Source organism: Peromyscus californicus, unplaced genomic scaffold (assembly GCF_007827085.1).
Source record: "Peromyscus californicus insignis strain IS unplaced genomic scaffold, ASM782708v3 Scaffold_11__1_contigs__length_118956290, whole genome shotgun sequence".
NCBI lineage: Eukaryota > Metazoa > Chordata > Mammalia > Rodentia > Cricetidae > Peromyscus > Peromyscus californicus.
The window spans coordinates 118,301,172-118,317,473 of record NW_026294402.1 but is presented as its reverse complement, the minus strand read 5'-3'; the positions used below and the strand labels follow the sequence as shown (position 1 = coordinate 118,317,473).

At 43.4% G+C, this 16,302-nt stretch overlaps 1 protein-coding gene and 1 pseudogene across 2 annotated transcripts in view; one reads left to right on the top strand and one right to left on the bottom strand.

Moving 5' to 3' along the window:
* LOC128102162 (sodium- and chloride-dependent transporter XTRP3B) overlaps positions 1 to 14,637 on the top strand; it is a 41,825-nt gene extending 27,188 nt beyond the window's left edge. For both annotated transcript variants that reach the window (XM_052725726.1, XM_052725720.1), the window contains exons 5-10: positions 2,931 to 3,172; positions 4,463 to 4,625; positions 10,120 to 10,324; positions 11,293 to 11,452; positions 12,498 to 12,663; positions 13,466 to 14,637. In XM_052725726.1, coding sequence (XP_052581686.1) covers positions 2,931 to 3,172; positions 4,463 to 4,625; positions 10,120 to 10,324; positions 11,293 to 11,452; positions 12,498 to 12,663; positions 13,466 to 13,615 — 1,086 coding nt within the window. In that variant the 3' untranslated portion in view covers positions 13,616 to 14,637. The remainder of the gene's footprint in view (positions 1 to 2,930; positions 3,173 to 4,462; positions 4,626 to 10,119; positions 10,325 to 11,292; positions 11,453 to 12,497; positions 12,664 to 13,465) is intronic.
* On the bottom strand, positions 4,635 to 10,165 carry LOC128102177 (Y-box-binding protein 1-like; annotated as a pseudogene).
* Positions 14,638 to 16,302: the final 1,665 nt, after the last annotated feature.

Here is a 16,302-nt window from a genome sequence, read left to right as displayed (position 1 = left end):
TTTCAGGAAAAATTGAACAAATGCTGTTCCTCCTAGAGAGGGCACCAAAAACACACCAAAGAAACAAGTCTGCTCAAGCCTAGCTTAGTGAAGCAATGAGTTTATTAGGGTCAGTTACAGGGGCATAGATGATTCAAAGGCAGTTGTATCACAGAAAAGCCCACCCCGGCATAGGCAATGACACACAAAGACTACATTCCCAGAGCATCCTGCACTACTTATCTCTTATCTACAGAAGTTGTTCCCACTTAAATAATCTTGGGGCATGGCCTTATGAATCTGGTAAATTTCAGGGGCCTCTTGAAATGTGTCAGTTTCATTAACTTCCTGTTTTGTTTTGTTTTTGTTTTTGTTTTTGTTTTTTTTGGTTGAGACAAGATTTCTCTGTTTGGCCATGGATGCCCTGGAACTCATTCTGTAGACCAGGCTGGCCTTGAACTCACAGATATCCACCTGCCTCTGTCTCCTGAGTGCTGGGATTAAAGACATGCTCTACCACTGCCTAGCTCACTTCCTGAATCTTAACAAGCCACGGGAGGAAATGTTTCATTGGGAGGAAATAGCTATATAACAATTGGCAAGAAAACATACAAGAGAAGACTTTTACTAGGTCTAATGTTGCATAACCAGAGAACAACACAGCTAATTCAAAAATTGAGCCAAACACCTGCTTATATAGCCAGAGAAAGAATGTATGTTTGCATCAATCATGATAGTTATTGTACAATTGAAGTACTGTGTTTGCACCAATAACAGGCTGCCTCCCCCCAACAAAGGAGTAAACTTTTTTAATGATTAATTGTAGTAGGGTTCTGTGCTGTTGTTCCCTTTGGGGGACCGGGCCAAGTAGGCACAGTGTCAAACCACACAGACTCCGGCAGAATGTAGAAACAACAAGCTTAGTTTATTCAGGAAGAGGCAAGCCTTATATATCCTCCACCCCACCCTGGGGGGAGGTCTGATATGTATCAGCTGGTGTGACGTGGCTGCCTCTCATTGGTTCGGGTCATCTCTAGATCATGTTTCAGCTGCTGTTGCTAAGACCATCAGCAGACCCAGGCTGGCTCTCAAAAAGTATCTCTTTTACTTGTTTGGGCCGGATGGCCCACAAGCCTGTTAGGGATAAGTTATCCCACAATTAATCTTTATTTTATGTGCATTGGTGTTTTGCCTGCATGTGTGTCTGTATGAGGGTGTTGGATCCCCTGGAACTGGAGTTACAGTTGTAAACTTCCATGTGGATGCAGGAAATTGAACCCAGGTCCTCTGGAAGAGCAGCCAATGTTCTTAACTGCTGAGCCATCTCTCCAGCCCCAACAGGACTTCTTGGCCAATAGGGAAAATATTTTCCCTCTGGCATAGATAAAAATGACTGTTAGAATTTAGCCAAGGTTGTGATGGAAAACTGTTCATTGGAAACTGTTTTAAATCAGTCAAGGTTTGAACAGTCCTTCTAGGTTAGTGATTTGCTTTCGCTGCAGTGGTTTTGAGGCAGCGTAGTCTCCTCAGAGCTTCCTTATAGTGTACACAGCAGGTGAGCTAGCAGGAGAGCAATCTGGCTGGTTTGTTGGATGGGGTGATATTTTGTATATACTCTAACAAATAAAGCTTGCAGGGGCTGGAGAGATGGCTCAGTGGTTGGGAGTGCTGGCTGCTCTTCCAGAGGATCTGGGTTCAAGTCCCAGCACCTACATGGCAGCTCACAACTGTCTATAACTCCTGTTTCAGGGAATCTGACACCCTCACACAGACATACATATAGGCAGAACACCAATGTATATAAAATACAAATAAATAATTAAAAAACAAAAAACAAATAAAGCTGGCCTGAAGATCGGAGAAGCAGAGCAGTCAGCCACTAGTTAGCCACAGAGGCCAGGCAGTAGTGGCACACACCTTTAATCCCAGCACTTCAGAGGCAGAGGTGGAGGCAGACAGATCTCTGTGAGTTCAAGGACACCCTGGGCTACATAAGATGATTGATCCAGTCTAAAAGAGAAATAGAGCCAGGCAGTGGTGGCACACACCTTTGATCCCAGCACTTGGGATCTCATGCCTTTAATCCCAGCACTAGGAAGGTGGAAACAGGAAGTGATATGGCTGGGCAGAGAGAGGAATATAAGGTGGGAGAAGATAGGAGCTCCCTCTCTTTTCGGCTGAGGAGTTGGTGAGGTGAGAGGTAGTTGTGGCTTATTCCTTTGTCTCTCTGATCTTTCAGCATTGACCCTGATATCTGGCTCTGGGTTTTTTTTTTTTTTTTTTTTTTTTTTTTTTTTTTTTTTTTTTTTTTTTTTTTAAAGATTTATTTATTATGTATACAGCATGTGTGCCTGCAGGCCAGAAGAGGGCACCAGATCTCGTTACAGGTGGTTGTGAGCCACCATGTGGTTGCTGGGAATTGAACTCAGGACCTCTGGACGAGCAGTCAGTGCTCTTAACCTCTGAGCCATCTCCCCAGCCCCTGGGTTTTTATTAAGACCAATTAGGATTCATGCTACAGTTGGCTGATTGTCTCTACTAAAGAGAATGAGGAATTTGGGAATGGCCTAGTATCTTTTAAATCAGGAATTATATCACTCCAGTCTCTTAACATATTAGCTTATTTAAGCAAATAGTAAACATTAAAGAGTACCTATGATAAAAGTTTCTCACTAACATTAACAGTGATTTAAATGTACATTAGTTAGTGCTTTGATAATGTTTAACAGTGCTTTCTTTACTCTTAAACTCTCTTGGGAGACTTGGGTAACTTTACCTGAGGTTTAGTAATGTGGTTCACTTGCCAAGAAATATACTGCACATAGGCCAGTTCTGGAGAGCTGGGGAAGTTGGGAGGTAATTTTCTCCTTCTCTGGGCCTATTTCTCCTGGGAGGAGGAGTCTTGGATTGGGACCCGGGATTCCTCAGTCCTATCCTTATTGACCTTCTAGATTGAGCAGCTAGCCAACCCCAAGGCCTGGATCAATGCAGCCACGCAGATCTTCTTCTCATTGGGCTTAGGGTGTGGTGGCCTGATTGCCTTTGCCAGCTACAATGAACCCTCCAACAACTGCCAGAAGCATGCCATCATTGTGTCCATCATCAATAGTACTACTGCCATATTCTCCAGTATTGTGACCTTCTCCATCTATGGCTTCAAGGCCACCTTCAACTATGAAAACTGCTTAAACAAGTGAGTCTAAGTTGTCCCTCAAAACCTTGGGCCTCAAGTGAGAAGGCAAGGTTCCAAAGCTCTGAGCTGGAAGGGTAACTGGGAAGGACTGGGTTCCCAGAAGTCAAGGGGTAGACTAAAGACACCAGTGTTGAGGTCTACAGTTTGAGGTGAGGTTCTCTTCTCTCAACTACACAATTGCTGCCTTTTACCGGCACTAGAACTGACAGTCCAAAAAGTTAAGTCCTGCCTTGCAGGGAATAGGCAGTTTAAGGTGGTCATTGCACTTAGTAGAAGGGGCTTTCAGCAAAAAATGCCAATGTCTTTGGTCCCATTCCCCATCTCAAGTGTAACCAGGACCGCTCTAGTCTCAGAGACTACTGTCTTTGGCTTCCCTCAAAACAGAGGACCATCTTTCAGATGCTAAGATGTCCTGTGGTGGTATTTTACTTATACTGAAATGTGATTTTAATTGTATGTTAATAAATAAAGTTGTCTGGGGGTCAGAGCTATTAGAGTCATAGCAAGTGCGTGGCGGCGGTGGCGCACGCCTTTAAGGACCTGGAGGGCGGTACATTCAGGCAGTGACGAGGCAGTCACATGTTTGGGTTTACAACCAATGAGAAGGCAGAACAGGAAGACTTTAAAGACAGACACACAGGAAGTAGGTCTTTTTCGGAGAGCTCTCTTGGCTGGAGAGGATCCCTGAATCAGGAAGGGTGAGGCTCTTAGCTCTGACCTCTTGGTTTTCTTCTCTGAATTGGCTCTGTGTTTCTTATTTGATAAGACCGTTGGTTACATCTACAATGTCCAGTAGGGCAGTCACTTACACAAGTAGCTATCTCTAAACTAGGACTGAAATTCATGGAAGTCAATGTACATTCAAATAACTTGTATATTGATATGAATTTAAATTGAAGTGGGTTATTATTATATGAATTACATTATATGAATTATATTATATTAATAATGTTATATTATTATATGAATTTAAATTGAAGTAGGTTAATGACTCTAAGGTTAATTGGTTACTCAGTGGCACAAGTCATATTTAAGTACAATGTTACATTTCTACCACCCCATTCAGTTTCATCAGACATCACTGGCCCAGATATTAAACAGCCTCACTGTAAGGTCAGGGTTCTTGTCCTCATCTCTGTTCAGATCTGAAGCTTCTGCACAGACACTCATAGTTGCCCTTCCTTACAAAGGGTTATTAGTCCAGAGTCCCTCTCCTCACTGAGATTCTCAGAGTTGTTAGGGCCAGTGGCCCCTTAATCATGAAGGTCAAGATGGCGGTCTGCTCTGCAGGGTGATTCTGCTGCTGACCAATTCTTTTGACCTTGAAGATGGCTTTCTGACAGCCAGTAACCTGGAGGAGATGAAGGACTACCTGGCATCTACCTACCCAAGCAAGTACAGTGAAGTGTTCCCGCACATTAGAAACTGCAGCTTGGAATCAGAGTTGAACACGGTAAGAGGCCTGGAAAGGGTGGGGACTGCCTCTCTCCACAGTTCATAATGACCTGCAAGAGCCTTCACACAGTCCATGAAGACAGGAAACTGGATTGTTTTCCCTGCAACAGTGGTATGAGAAACTGGACTCCTGCTCTTCCAGCTGCTACTAGGAATCCTTTTCATTGGAAAGCTCCCCTAGCGTCTGAGTTTTCCCTCCTTTTCCTCATCTTTTTTGAAATTTTAAAAACTTGGGAAAGGCAGAGAAGTCTCTCTCTCTCTCTCTCTCTCTCTCTCTCTCTCTCTCTCTCTCTCTCTCTCTCTCTCACACACACACACACACACACACACACACAAAAAATAAATGCTATACTCCTCATTGAGTTGCATTCCCATGATTCCTATAGTTGGTTGAGGCAGGAGGAGTTTAATATGAGGTCACCCTGGGAGATATGGTGAGATTTTAAAGGAAAAAATGAAAGTCAAAGTCTCCTGTGTTACCTTCCCAACATTCTCTACTCACTCATAGGTAGGAACCTTGATTCTTACTACCATACATAGGCTAAGTGGCATCTATCTTAGCAGTGGTTTTAGAAGATAGTTTCTCAGTCAACAGTTTAATTTTGAGAAAGTTCCTAAATAATGTGGGTGGAATCGCACTCATTCTGTGTAATATCTTAATTGTTTTCATATAAATATACTCACCCCTCTTACTAAAGACTTTTTAAAAGATTTGTCATTCAAATCACTCTTGTTTTCCACAGAATTATTTCTGTTACACTAGGGGCTTTTAATTATTTTATTATTTTACTTTAAATTTAGCATTACTTTCACAAGTTTCATTGGGTTGAAATTCCTTAAGGGATTCTTAAGAAATTTTTATTAGAATTGTGTTAATTCTGTAAGGTAACTGCAGGGGTGGGGGTGGGGCGCTTAATATCACTTGACTTGTGGCTTTTGATGGAAGAGTTTTCTCTCATTTACTTAGGTGTCAAGAGCAAGAAAGTAGGTATGTGCAGTTGGTCTAACAAAAGTTGTATTTTATTATGCTGAAGGTCATTACACAAAATTCACACTCTTAAGTTCCTAACTACAGTCCTAAGCTTATCTCCCCAAGGCTGCTCACCTCTGCAACATATCTTAGCTGAAGATATGGGTCCAGTCTCATGGTAGTCTCTGGTTCAAGGGTCAGGATCCTGGGGGAGATTCTCCAGCCACAGGGCAAACCAAGGTGGCTTCTCTCCAGTGTCTCTAGCAGTTCTGAAAGTGTACAGAACACTACTTTGCTCTTGGTCTCTGCTTAAATACTGTAAGGAAGTGCTCGCTTCGGCAGCACATATACTAAATACTGTAAGGTGGGCATTGTGGAGTTCTAATGATGCGTCTGGTTATCTTAAGTGATGTCATTAGGTTCTGGTTATCAGGTGCAGCCTTGGGGTTCTTGACTAAGCTAGTTTTACATGTCTAAAAGGCATTTTAAAAACTATGCTTATCAGATTAGGCCTTTCATATCATCCAACTACATTTTTCCATGACTATCTTAGAATATTTTTATTATACTTAGATTGCCTAATTATTTCTCTTTAAATAGTGTCTTTCCTATTTCTGCCACCTATTTTTATTGCAAAAGAAAGATAAAGTTCTGGTTAGAAGTCTCAATGAATTCCCATATTTGTATGTGTCTTAATTTTCTTTTGCTGTGAAGAGACACCATGACCAACACAATTTGTAAATGAGTTCATTGAGGCTCACAGTTCCAGAACGTTAAGAGTCTATGATTAAAAATGGAAGGGTGCACAGTAGCAGGCAGGCAGGCATGGCACAGGAGCAACAGCCGAGAGCTTCCATCTTGATCTACAGGCAAAAGGCAGGAAAGACAGAGAGAGCCCTAACTGGGAATGGCCCACCCCCAGTGGCACACCTCTTCCCATGAGGCCACATCTCTCAGTTCTTCACAAATAATTCCACCAACTGGAGACCAAGCATTCAAATATATGAGCCTCTGGGGGCCATTCTCATCCATTCTGTATTCCCTTTTCTCTCCTTTTATGTCAGGAAACAGAGGAAATGCTCCAAAGACATGTCCTGCTCAAGAGCATGGGGCCCAAGCAACCACGGACTGTGAACCCTTCCAATCTGTGAGGCAAAGTAAATCTTCCCTCCCTTCAGTTCTGTCAGTGATTTTGCTCACAGTTAAGAAAAGTAACATAGTAGTTTCCATAAACAGAACAAACAAAACATATTCATAATATTGTAGTAGAATGAGAATGGCCCTCATAGGCTCACATATTTGAATGTTTAGCTCCAGTTGGTGGAACTGCTTGAGAAGGAGGTATGGTTTTATTGGAAGTGTGTCACTGGGAGCAGGCTTTGAGGTTTCAAAACTGCATGCCATTCCCAGTTTGCTGTTGCTATGATTGATTGATAGATAAATAAAACGCTGATTGGCCAGTAGCCAGGCAGGAAGGATAGTGTGTAGGTGAGACAAGGAGAGAGGAGAATGCTGGGTGGAAGAAGGCAGAGTCAGGAGTCACCAGCCGCCAACATGTAAGATACGGGTAAGCCACGAGCCATGTAGCAAGGTATAGATTTATAGAAATGGGTTAATTTAAAGATATGAGAACTAGATAACAAGAAGCCTGCCACGGCCAGTTTATAAGTAATATAAGCATCTGAGTGATTATTTTATAAGTGGGCTGCAGGACTGCAGGGGTGGGGGGTGTTGGTGGGACATGGAGAGAAACTCTCCAGCTACAGTTTGCTGTCTGCTAAATCCTTCTGCATCAAGATGTTAGCTGTTAGCTACTGCTCCAGCACTATGCCTGCCTGCTTGCTGCCATGATAGTCATAGACCCTAACTCTCTGGAACTGTAAACTCCAAATTAAATACTTTCTTTTATAAGTTGCCTTGATCATGGTGTTATGTCACAATAGAAAAACAACTTAAGACTTTTGGTACTATGGAGTAGGCTGTTGTGAAAGGATTGGCCATAGTGGTTTGTTTGTTTTTTGAGGAATGTGGAAAACTGTGGAACTTTGGACTAAGAAAATGGTTGAACTTTGTAAGAAAGTGGGGCTCAATGGGCCATCCCAATAGGAACATGAAAGACAAATAGTGCTGAGATCAATGTGGTCCATGGAGACCCAGCTCAAGAGGTGTCAGAGGGGAACAGTATTAGTAACTGGGCTAGAGATCATTCTTTTTTTTTTTCCAACATGTAAACTTTTATTAAAAAATAAAAATGAAATTCTTAAAAATTTAAAAACCATCAAAGGTGTATTGAGAAAAACCAGACTTTAAAACACACATGCACACATGTCATTACCAAAAAGAGACATCTTTAGGTAAAAATAATAAAAACCCCATGCTGTGTAGATAATGCAGATAGTTCTAGTGTATCTGGTCAACGGGCAAAAAGCAAGCACTTAAGGTCTTCAGCTCCAATCTTTATTTCTTATTGCTGGAATTTCATATTCATTTCTTCTTGTTGGATGACCAAACCCGATGATGGTAGAGATGGTAAGCCAGCATTTACTCAGCCTCGCCCTGCTCAGCCTCAGAAGCAGACGAATTCTCAGCTGTGGTTTAAGGTTGAAGTTGTGGCGGCGGTACTGACGCTGAGGTGGCTGCTGACCTTGGGTCTCGCCTCCTTGATTTTCCTTGTCCTCTTCATTGCCATCCTCTCTAGGCTGTCTTTGGTGAGGAGGGCCCCTGCAGAATTGTGGTCTGTAACCCCGATACACATTCTCTCACTGGTCTACCTTGCTCTCTCATACCCCAGTTGTCAGCACCCTCCATCACTTCTCCTTGCACAGGAGGGTTGGAATACTGTGGCCGATGCCCATAGGGTCTCAAGTAGTAAGGTGGGAACCTTAGCCTGCTATAGGGCTGGCGTGTTGGGCTTGGCCTTCAGGAGCGCTTTCCAATCCCTCATTCTTTTCCCCACTCTCACTATTCTGATAATTTTGCTGGTAATTGCATGGAGGACCCCTACGACATGGATAACATCTATAATGCTTATGGTCTGCTGCGTATTTACTGCCTTGAACTGGAACTCCACCAGGGCCTGTAACATTTGGTGTACAAATACGTCTTCCTTGTGTCATTCCTATTGATGAAACTGTATCTGTTCCTTACATTGAACCATTTTACTCTTCCCAAAACCTTGGTTGCGATGACCTTCATGAGGCTGCCCCGGCCGCCACTCCACACCCATAGAGCCCTCTGAAATAATTCTTAATAAAGGTTATATCTTTTTCATTTGCAAGAGACAATAAATTCAAGAGTCACTGCCTCAGGCCAATCTTGAATGACACACATATCTTTTATTATTTAAAGTTGTATGCATCCTTATAATCAGCACCATTGGCATGCCATTAAGCTGATCTGTATTATATCTATCAGGAGATTGGGTGGCTAAACCAACAGATACTTATTTCTCATACTTCTGAAGATTGGTTTCTAGTGAAGGTTTGCTTCCAGATCAGTGATTATCACTCTGTTGTCTTACAGGACTAGGATGCTACTTTTTAAGCCTTATTTAGTGACACCCCCCCCCCCAAAGGCCTTGTTTGAATGTAGTCACTTTGAGGGTAGAAGTTTCAACATTAAGAATTCAGTCCAGCCAGTGGTGGTGGCTCATGCCTTAAATCCCAGCACTCAGGAGGCAGGCAGATCTGAGTTCAAGGCCAGCCTGGTCTACAGAGTGAGTTTCAAGACAGCCAGGGCTGTTACACAGAGAAACCCCAGCTCAAAAAACCAAACAAAAAAATCCATAGCACTTCTGAATCTGACAAATATATTCCATCCTTAGGGATGTTCTAGATGTTTGTCATTCTTGCTCATGGTGACTCACTTGCCTGAGGCTTTGTAAACCCTTATATGTGAATTTATGGCTTTATTTCTAGCAGTCCTGTGGGTAGTCTAAACCCACCTGAGTCTCACCCACTCAGGAGCCTTCACTGGTGTCAAAAGGGATTTGACTTTAAGTAGAACTAGTAGGCTTGGGGCTGAGAGATGGCTCAGAGGTTAAGAGCACTGGCTGCTCTGCCAGAGGTTCTGAGTTCAATTCCCAGCAACCACATGGTGACTTACATCTATCTATAATAGAATCTGATGCCCTCTTCTGGCATGCAGGTATACATGCAGAGAACTCACACATAAAATATACATTAATAAAAAGCAGGTCACCAACATAGGCATGTGGCCACCAAGCAACCCTGCCAAAGTATCCCCACATTTCCTCATTCCTGGCATTGGAAACAAAGATCCAAATACGATTTTGATTTTGTAATATTTTATCTAAAATGTAAGTTGGGGCATGAAGGGGAATGCAGGGTTCTGTACTGACAGAAAGCTCATCACATTTTGTGTATGTTCTAGTCAGCCAGGTGAGCCTCAGGAGCTGAGGTAAAGAACAGATTCATTATGTGGCCAGCTCCAAGGTGGCAACATTGAACATGTATAAAAAGACTATCAAGGTATGTAACTAGTATCATTTTAATACTTGCAGGCTGTCCAGGGCACAGGCCTGGCCTTTATTGTCTACACTGAAGCCATTAAAAACATGGATGTGTCCCAGCTGTGGTCAGTGCTCTACTTCTTCATGCTGCTGACGATGGGTATGGGAAGCATGGTAGGGACAGGAACGGCCATCCTCACCGCTCTGACTGACAGCAAGGTCATCTCTAGCTACCTGCCCAAGGAGGCCATTTCAGGTCAGGACACCAGGCAGTGGAGGCAGGGCTTGGGTGGGTAGGGAAATACAAAACAAATAGTGGAGAGGCTTCCTCAGGAGCCATGTGCTTCTAAAGAAACTCCAGAAGGGCTGAAGGAGTCTAGCTGCATTCCTGCTACAGTGTGCTACTCAGTCCTAGGAGCTAGACTAAGAACTCACCATCCCAGGAAAATGAGGCAGTCAGCCTACCCTTGGGAAGAGGTGACAACTCCCCAGCCTGCACGTAAAGGTCTCCAGTCTTTGAGAGCCTACATCTGTCTTTGTTTTAATCGAAGGATAACGGTTATCAACTGTCCATTTCCTAAGGTGAGCCTATGACCTGTTTCCACACCAGAAGGAGCTCCTTCAACATGTTCTCCAGGCAATAAGTACCCAATAGATCACCATGTTCTGACTTCTAATGCTACTAGTTTTTGTCTGTTCCTGAAAGTTAATGGAAAGGATACTCTGGACCTGCTGTTGACATTCAAAACCTGTCAGTGAGCAGCACTATGCGGCTGTTAGCAGCAGTTGTCAGTCCCTGATCCTGTCTGATACATCATTGTAAAAGCACATATCACTTCTTGATGCATTTTGACTGTAAGGCTATTAGCAAAGGAACTAGCCTTTCCCATAACAGCTACTCATTAACTTCACTATCATCCTGCCCGAGGGTCATGAGGACTTTATAGCCAGCCACCTCTACCTCTGATAATTCCATAACTCCACATCCAGGATGAGTAAAACAAAGCTCCATCTAGTCTTCATGTTCTGAAAACCCACTGGAAGCTATTGCCACCCTCTTAACTCAGCACTTGGCATCCTCCCTGAGCTGACATCCCCTGCAGAGCAGCTCCTACAGCTCATGTGGGCAAGCCAATCCTTCAAAGTACACATATGACCTGTGGCTCCTGCTCAATATAACATGGGACGAGAGGTAGGGAGATCAACAGTAATCTTGTGTTCCAGGTCTGGTGTGCCTCATCAACTGTGCCATTGGCATGGTGTTCACCATGGAGGCTGGGAACTACTGGTTTGACATATTCAATGACTATGCAGCCACGCTGTCCCTGCTGTTCATTGTGCTGGTGGAGACCATAGCTGTATGCTATGTATATGGGCTAAAGAGGTAAGGAGACCCCAGACCCCGCCTTCTACGTGGGGCAGATAAGCTGCAGGGCCACACATAAGAAAATGATCCCTCTTTAATAGGCACATTCCTTATAGAGGCTTCTTTGCCCTCAGACTTCAGCTGTCTCTTGCTTTCTGTTTGCCTGTATCCAACAGCTTCTTTCCATTTTCCACTTTTTATTATGGCATATTTTCTGGTCAAGGACTCAGCCTCCACGCCTAGATACTCTGATCATCCACCAGCATTAGGGCTTCCAAGAACCCTGGTCAAAGTCTAGTTTGAAATTTTGGCTTAATAGATGTCAGATTTCTACCCTGGTTCCCTGTCCAACACTGTCCATCAGCCTTCCAGGTGATGGAATGTGCATCTGGGGCCCAATGAAATGAGGATTACAGGACCTCCTTCATTTGGTATCTGGCTAAAGTCTGGGACAAAGTACAATAATTGATATTTCTAGCACTTTCCTTGGTGTTCTGAGGACCACCTGTCTGAGAACCACCAGTCTAGGACCTTGCTTTTTTAGTCATCCTGCAAGGAGGGGAAGAAAGAGTCCTTCAAGACTTACCTGCTCCCCCATGCCAAGGCCAAGCCCTTCCAAGCACAAAGAGACTGCTCTGAGACCATCTGTAGGAGGCAGTAGAGAATACTTGGAACCATCACTAATGGACAGAGTGGGCAGGCAGAGAGGCAATGTCACCCTAGCCTTGTGGACTGAGAGGACTGGCATTTCCCTCCCCCATGCACCCTGACCCCACCTTCTCTGGGAACTAGCCTCTGGTCCACATCTGGGGACCTCTGAAGGCCAACACCAGGGAGGTATCCCATGACCCATTCTTTATTGGTCATCCTCCCTCAGGCAGCTTCAGCCCATTTCCCTTCACCTCAATACCTCCCCCAGGAAAGGATCGGATGGGTTCAAGGGCACATTCAAACATCATTAATAACCAGAACAGCATCTTCCTAAGGGCAGAGGGTATGCAAACTAGAGCCCCTCCCTCCAGAACATGAATAAACCTAGGCTCTCTCCTTGTGGTCCAAACAGATTTGAAAGTGACCTTCAGGCCATGACTGGCCGCACCCTCAACTGGTACTGGAAGGCCATGTGGGCGTTTGTGAATCCACTGCTCATCATCAGCCTCTTTGCCTTCTACCTCAGTGACTATGTCCTCACAGGAACGCTACAGTACCAAGCCTGGGATGCTGCTCAGGTACCTGATGTTTCTGTGGGGATGGGAAATAAGGGCAGAGCCCATGAGGTCACTTCAGAACACAGAACCATTACGGTAGTGTGGGAAGGTTACAGGTGACAGCATGAGAAACATCAAGATGTTTCACAGATGCTCAGTCTAGTACAGCAGAACTGGGCTGTGAGTTTTTAACCATGATGCATGGAGAGAGTAAGAGTCACCCACAGCATCCCAGTGGATCTTTCCCTTGATGGTGAGGACACCCTTGGAGAGGTGCTGGTTCTTCCTTCAAAGGAGCTTTACATGTTGAAATGGCTCTAGGGATAAGAGAGAAAAGGTAAGAGTGTTTTCAGTGCAGGCTTGCTGTCACGTGACGTGCTGGTCTACAGGCCCATTTATCCAAATGTTACTTTATTATAACACTGACCAAAACCCTGGCATAATGCAGGGGAAAGACTTGGGTCATAGTTTCAGAGGGGTCACTTTTTTGGCTTGGGCAGAGTATCACTGTAAAAGGAGTATGAGGTAGAGGTTTTTCTTCACTCCCTGATGGCTAGAAAACAGAGTGGAATCCTCCAGAGACCGACTGGATAACCCAAGGAACAGCCCCTGCCCCCAATTTCCTACTTTCTCAGCTATCTCCTACTTCCTCAAGTAAAACCACATAGCTAGAGAAGGTAGGCACCTGAGTTTGTGGGGGAAGTATTTCATGTTCAAATGTTCAAACCTAAACATCAACTCACATAATTTCTCTTCCTATTTTGGAATGGAGGCTGGAGTGAAGTCTTATGACTAGTGAAGGTTTCTCCTCTCTCTCTTGCAGGGCCATGTGGTGACCAAGGATTACCCCACATATGCACTAGCTGTCATTGGGCTTCTGGTAGCCTCCTCTACCATGTGCATCCCTCTGGTAGCCCTGGGGACTTTTGTCACACGCCACTTCAAGAGCAGAGCAAACCTTCCTATGGCCTGAAAAGTAGACAATGTAGACCCACTGTTAGTCACTCATTGTTTCATAGCTACTCCTACAGAAGACATTCTTCAGTTACTTTTTAAAGCCAGGAGTACCTTCTGCTTCCTGAATCTGCAAAGAAAATTTAATTCTCTGTATCACAGGCTGTTATAAATCTAACTTTGGCCATAAATACTACAGGCTTTATTTTCTATCTTCCATAATGTATACTTTTGTTGCCAGAATTTATACCCTTTTGTGTTATATTTTCAACTCATAGTATTCTCATCACTTAGACTTTTAGCTTTCATTCTAGAGATAACAAATATTTACATACCACCATTACAGTAATGAGATACTGGATTACAAATTTACCTCTATCATTGCTTTTTTTGTTGCGACGGAGTCTTGGTCTGTATGTACCCCAGGTTGAGTCTGCACCTATGCATCTTAGAATAGGCTAGAATCTGATCCTCCAGTCACAGCCTCCCCATGCTGACACAAATGGCCATGTGCCACCAAGCCAGGCATATACTTTTATAACAGTAATTATCCTTTTGTTTCTGTTTGAACCATTCCTTAGCAAAGTGAATGGGGAGGGAGTAGGTAGGAGATTCAAGAAACAGTCAGTGCTAGACTGGGCTCAAATACACAATCCTCTTACTTCACCTCCACCCCAGTGCTTGGATTACAGCCATGGCCTACCACACCTGACCTTTCAGTATTTCTTGAAGGCTATTTTAATGATTAATTTCTTCTGCTTTTTCTTGTCTAGAAAAGTGTTTTGCTTCATCACTGAAGTGTAACTTTACTGGATATGGTATTCTTGACTGGTGGGTTTCTTTCTTTGAGCAGTTTGAATGTATTGATAATTCCATTTATTTATAGTCTAATGGATATCCCCTTATATGTGACTTAACTCTTGCGCCTTGGTAATAGAGGAGGGGGAAAATAATGAGCTGTAGAACAAGCAATATGAAACAGAAGTGTAGGATGAAAATCTAGAGAGCACAATATATAACAATAAAACCATATTGAGATTTTTTTAAAACTAAATCTGATTTTACTCTTAACAAAAACAAACTGTGTGAGATGATGCAGTAATCTGCTCTAGTGTACTTTACTTTTACTGCATATCCCCTAATACTATGTTGTAAACCTCAAATATGATAAATTTTATTTTTAAAAAAATGAGGTGTGTGTGGTGATGTTTTGTTTGTGATCTAAAAAATAAAGCTTGCCTGAAGATCAGAGTGCAGAGCTAAGCCACTAGTTAGCCACAGAGGCCGGCACACACCTTTAATCCCAGCACTTGGGAGGTAGAGGCAGAGGGATCTCTGTGAGTTCAAGGCCACCCTGGGCTGGTTACACAAGACTGATCCAGTCTAAAAGAGAAACAGAGCCAAGCAGTGGTGGCACACACCTTTAATCCCAGCACTTGGGAGGAGGAAGCAGAAAGATCAGGAGTTCAAGGTCATTCTGGGCTACATGAGATTTATCCCATGTCTCTAATCCCTGCAATAAGGAGGTGGAGATAGGAAGTGATATGGCTGGGCAAAGAGAGGACAATAATGTGGGAGGAGACAGGAGCTCAACCCCTTTTCAGGCTGAGGAGTTGGCGAGTTAAGTGGTGACTGTGACTAGCTACTTCTCTGAATTTTCAGCATTTACCCCTATATCTGACTCCAGGTTTTTATTATTAAGACCAATTAGGATTTGCACTACAGGTGTGAGGAGATGAAGTCCTTGGAAACATACATCCCTCACAAGGACCTTCCTCCATGTGCACCCTTCTTTTCATCACTGGATACTAGCTTTAAAGGTCAGTCTTGAAGATAATTGTATGTCTTAGAAGACTTGCACTTCAATGTAACTGTCTTTCTTAGGAGACCAAATCTGTGCACTCTCTTACTGACAAGACACCCACATGTTACAGGGTGACTGCTTTTTTTTTTTTTTTTCTTCGAGACAGGGTTTCTCTGTGTAGCTTTGCGCCTTTCCTGGAACTCGCTTTGGAGACCAGGCTGGCCTCGAACTCACAGAGATCCGCCTGGCTCTGCCTCCCGAGTGCTAGGATTAAAGGCGTGCGCCACCAACGCCCGGCTAGGGTGACTGCTTTTAATCAGTTAAAGTTTTTAGGTACATGAGATGATGAATGAAATATCAGAAGGCATTAAACCTTTTAGTTACTTGTCATATCTGCATTTAGCTGGCATTCTTCAAGCACATGCACACTCGTGTGTGTACAACAACTCTTAATTGAGAATTGAATAGACTGGCCTTGGAGTTGAAAATCACAAACTCTAGAGTACTCACACTACCCTAGCCTTGCCCACAATGAATTCCCCAAGAAAATCATGTGATGTTCAATGAATAAGATTACACTGGCTGAAAAACTTGGTGCTGCTGTTGTATAGCATATACCCTCTCTATGAGTCCCTTTTCAAACCTCTCAAAGTCCTACAGTTTAGACAACATTTTAACTTTATTTTAACCAATGTCTCTGACAGTTCTTGTCACAGATCCCTGGATTTAAAAAGAAAAAAATGTGTAAGAAAGTTCATATTAATCCAGTGCACTTAGACAAAGTGAATTCTGACAAGGGTTTCGCTCAACAGTCTGAGGAAGCTGGAAGACTCATGAGAGGCCCAAGATGTGGCTACAACAAGAAAGGCTCTCAGCAATGACAACATACATGAACAGAAGAG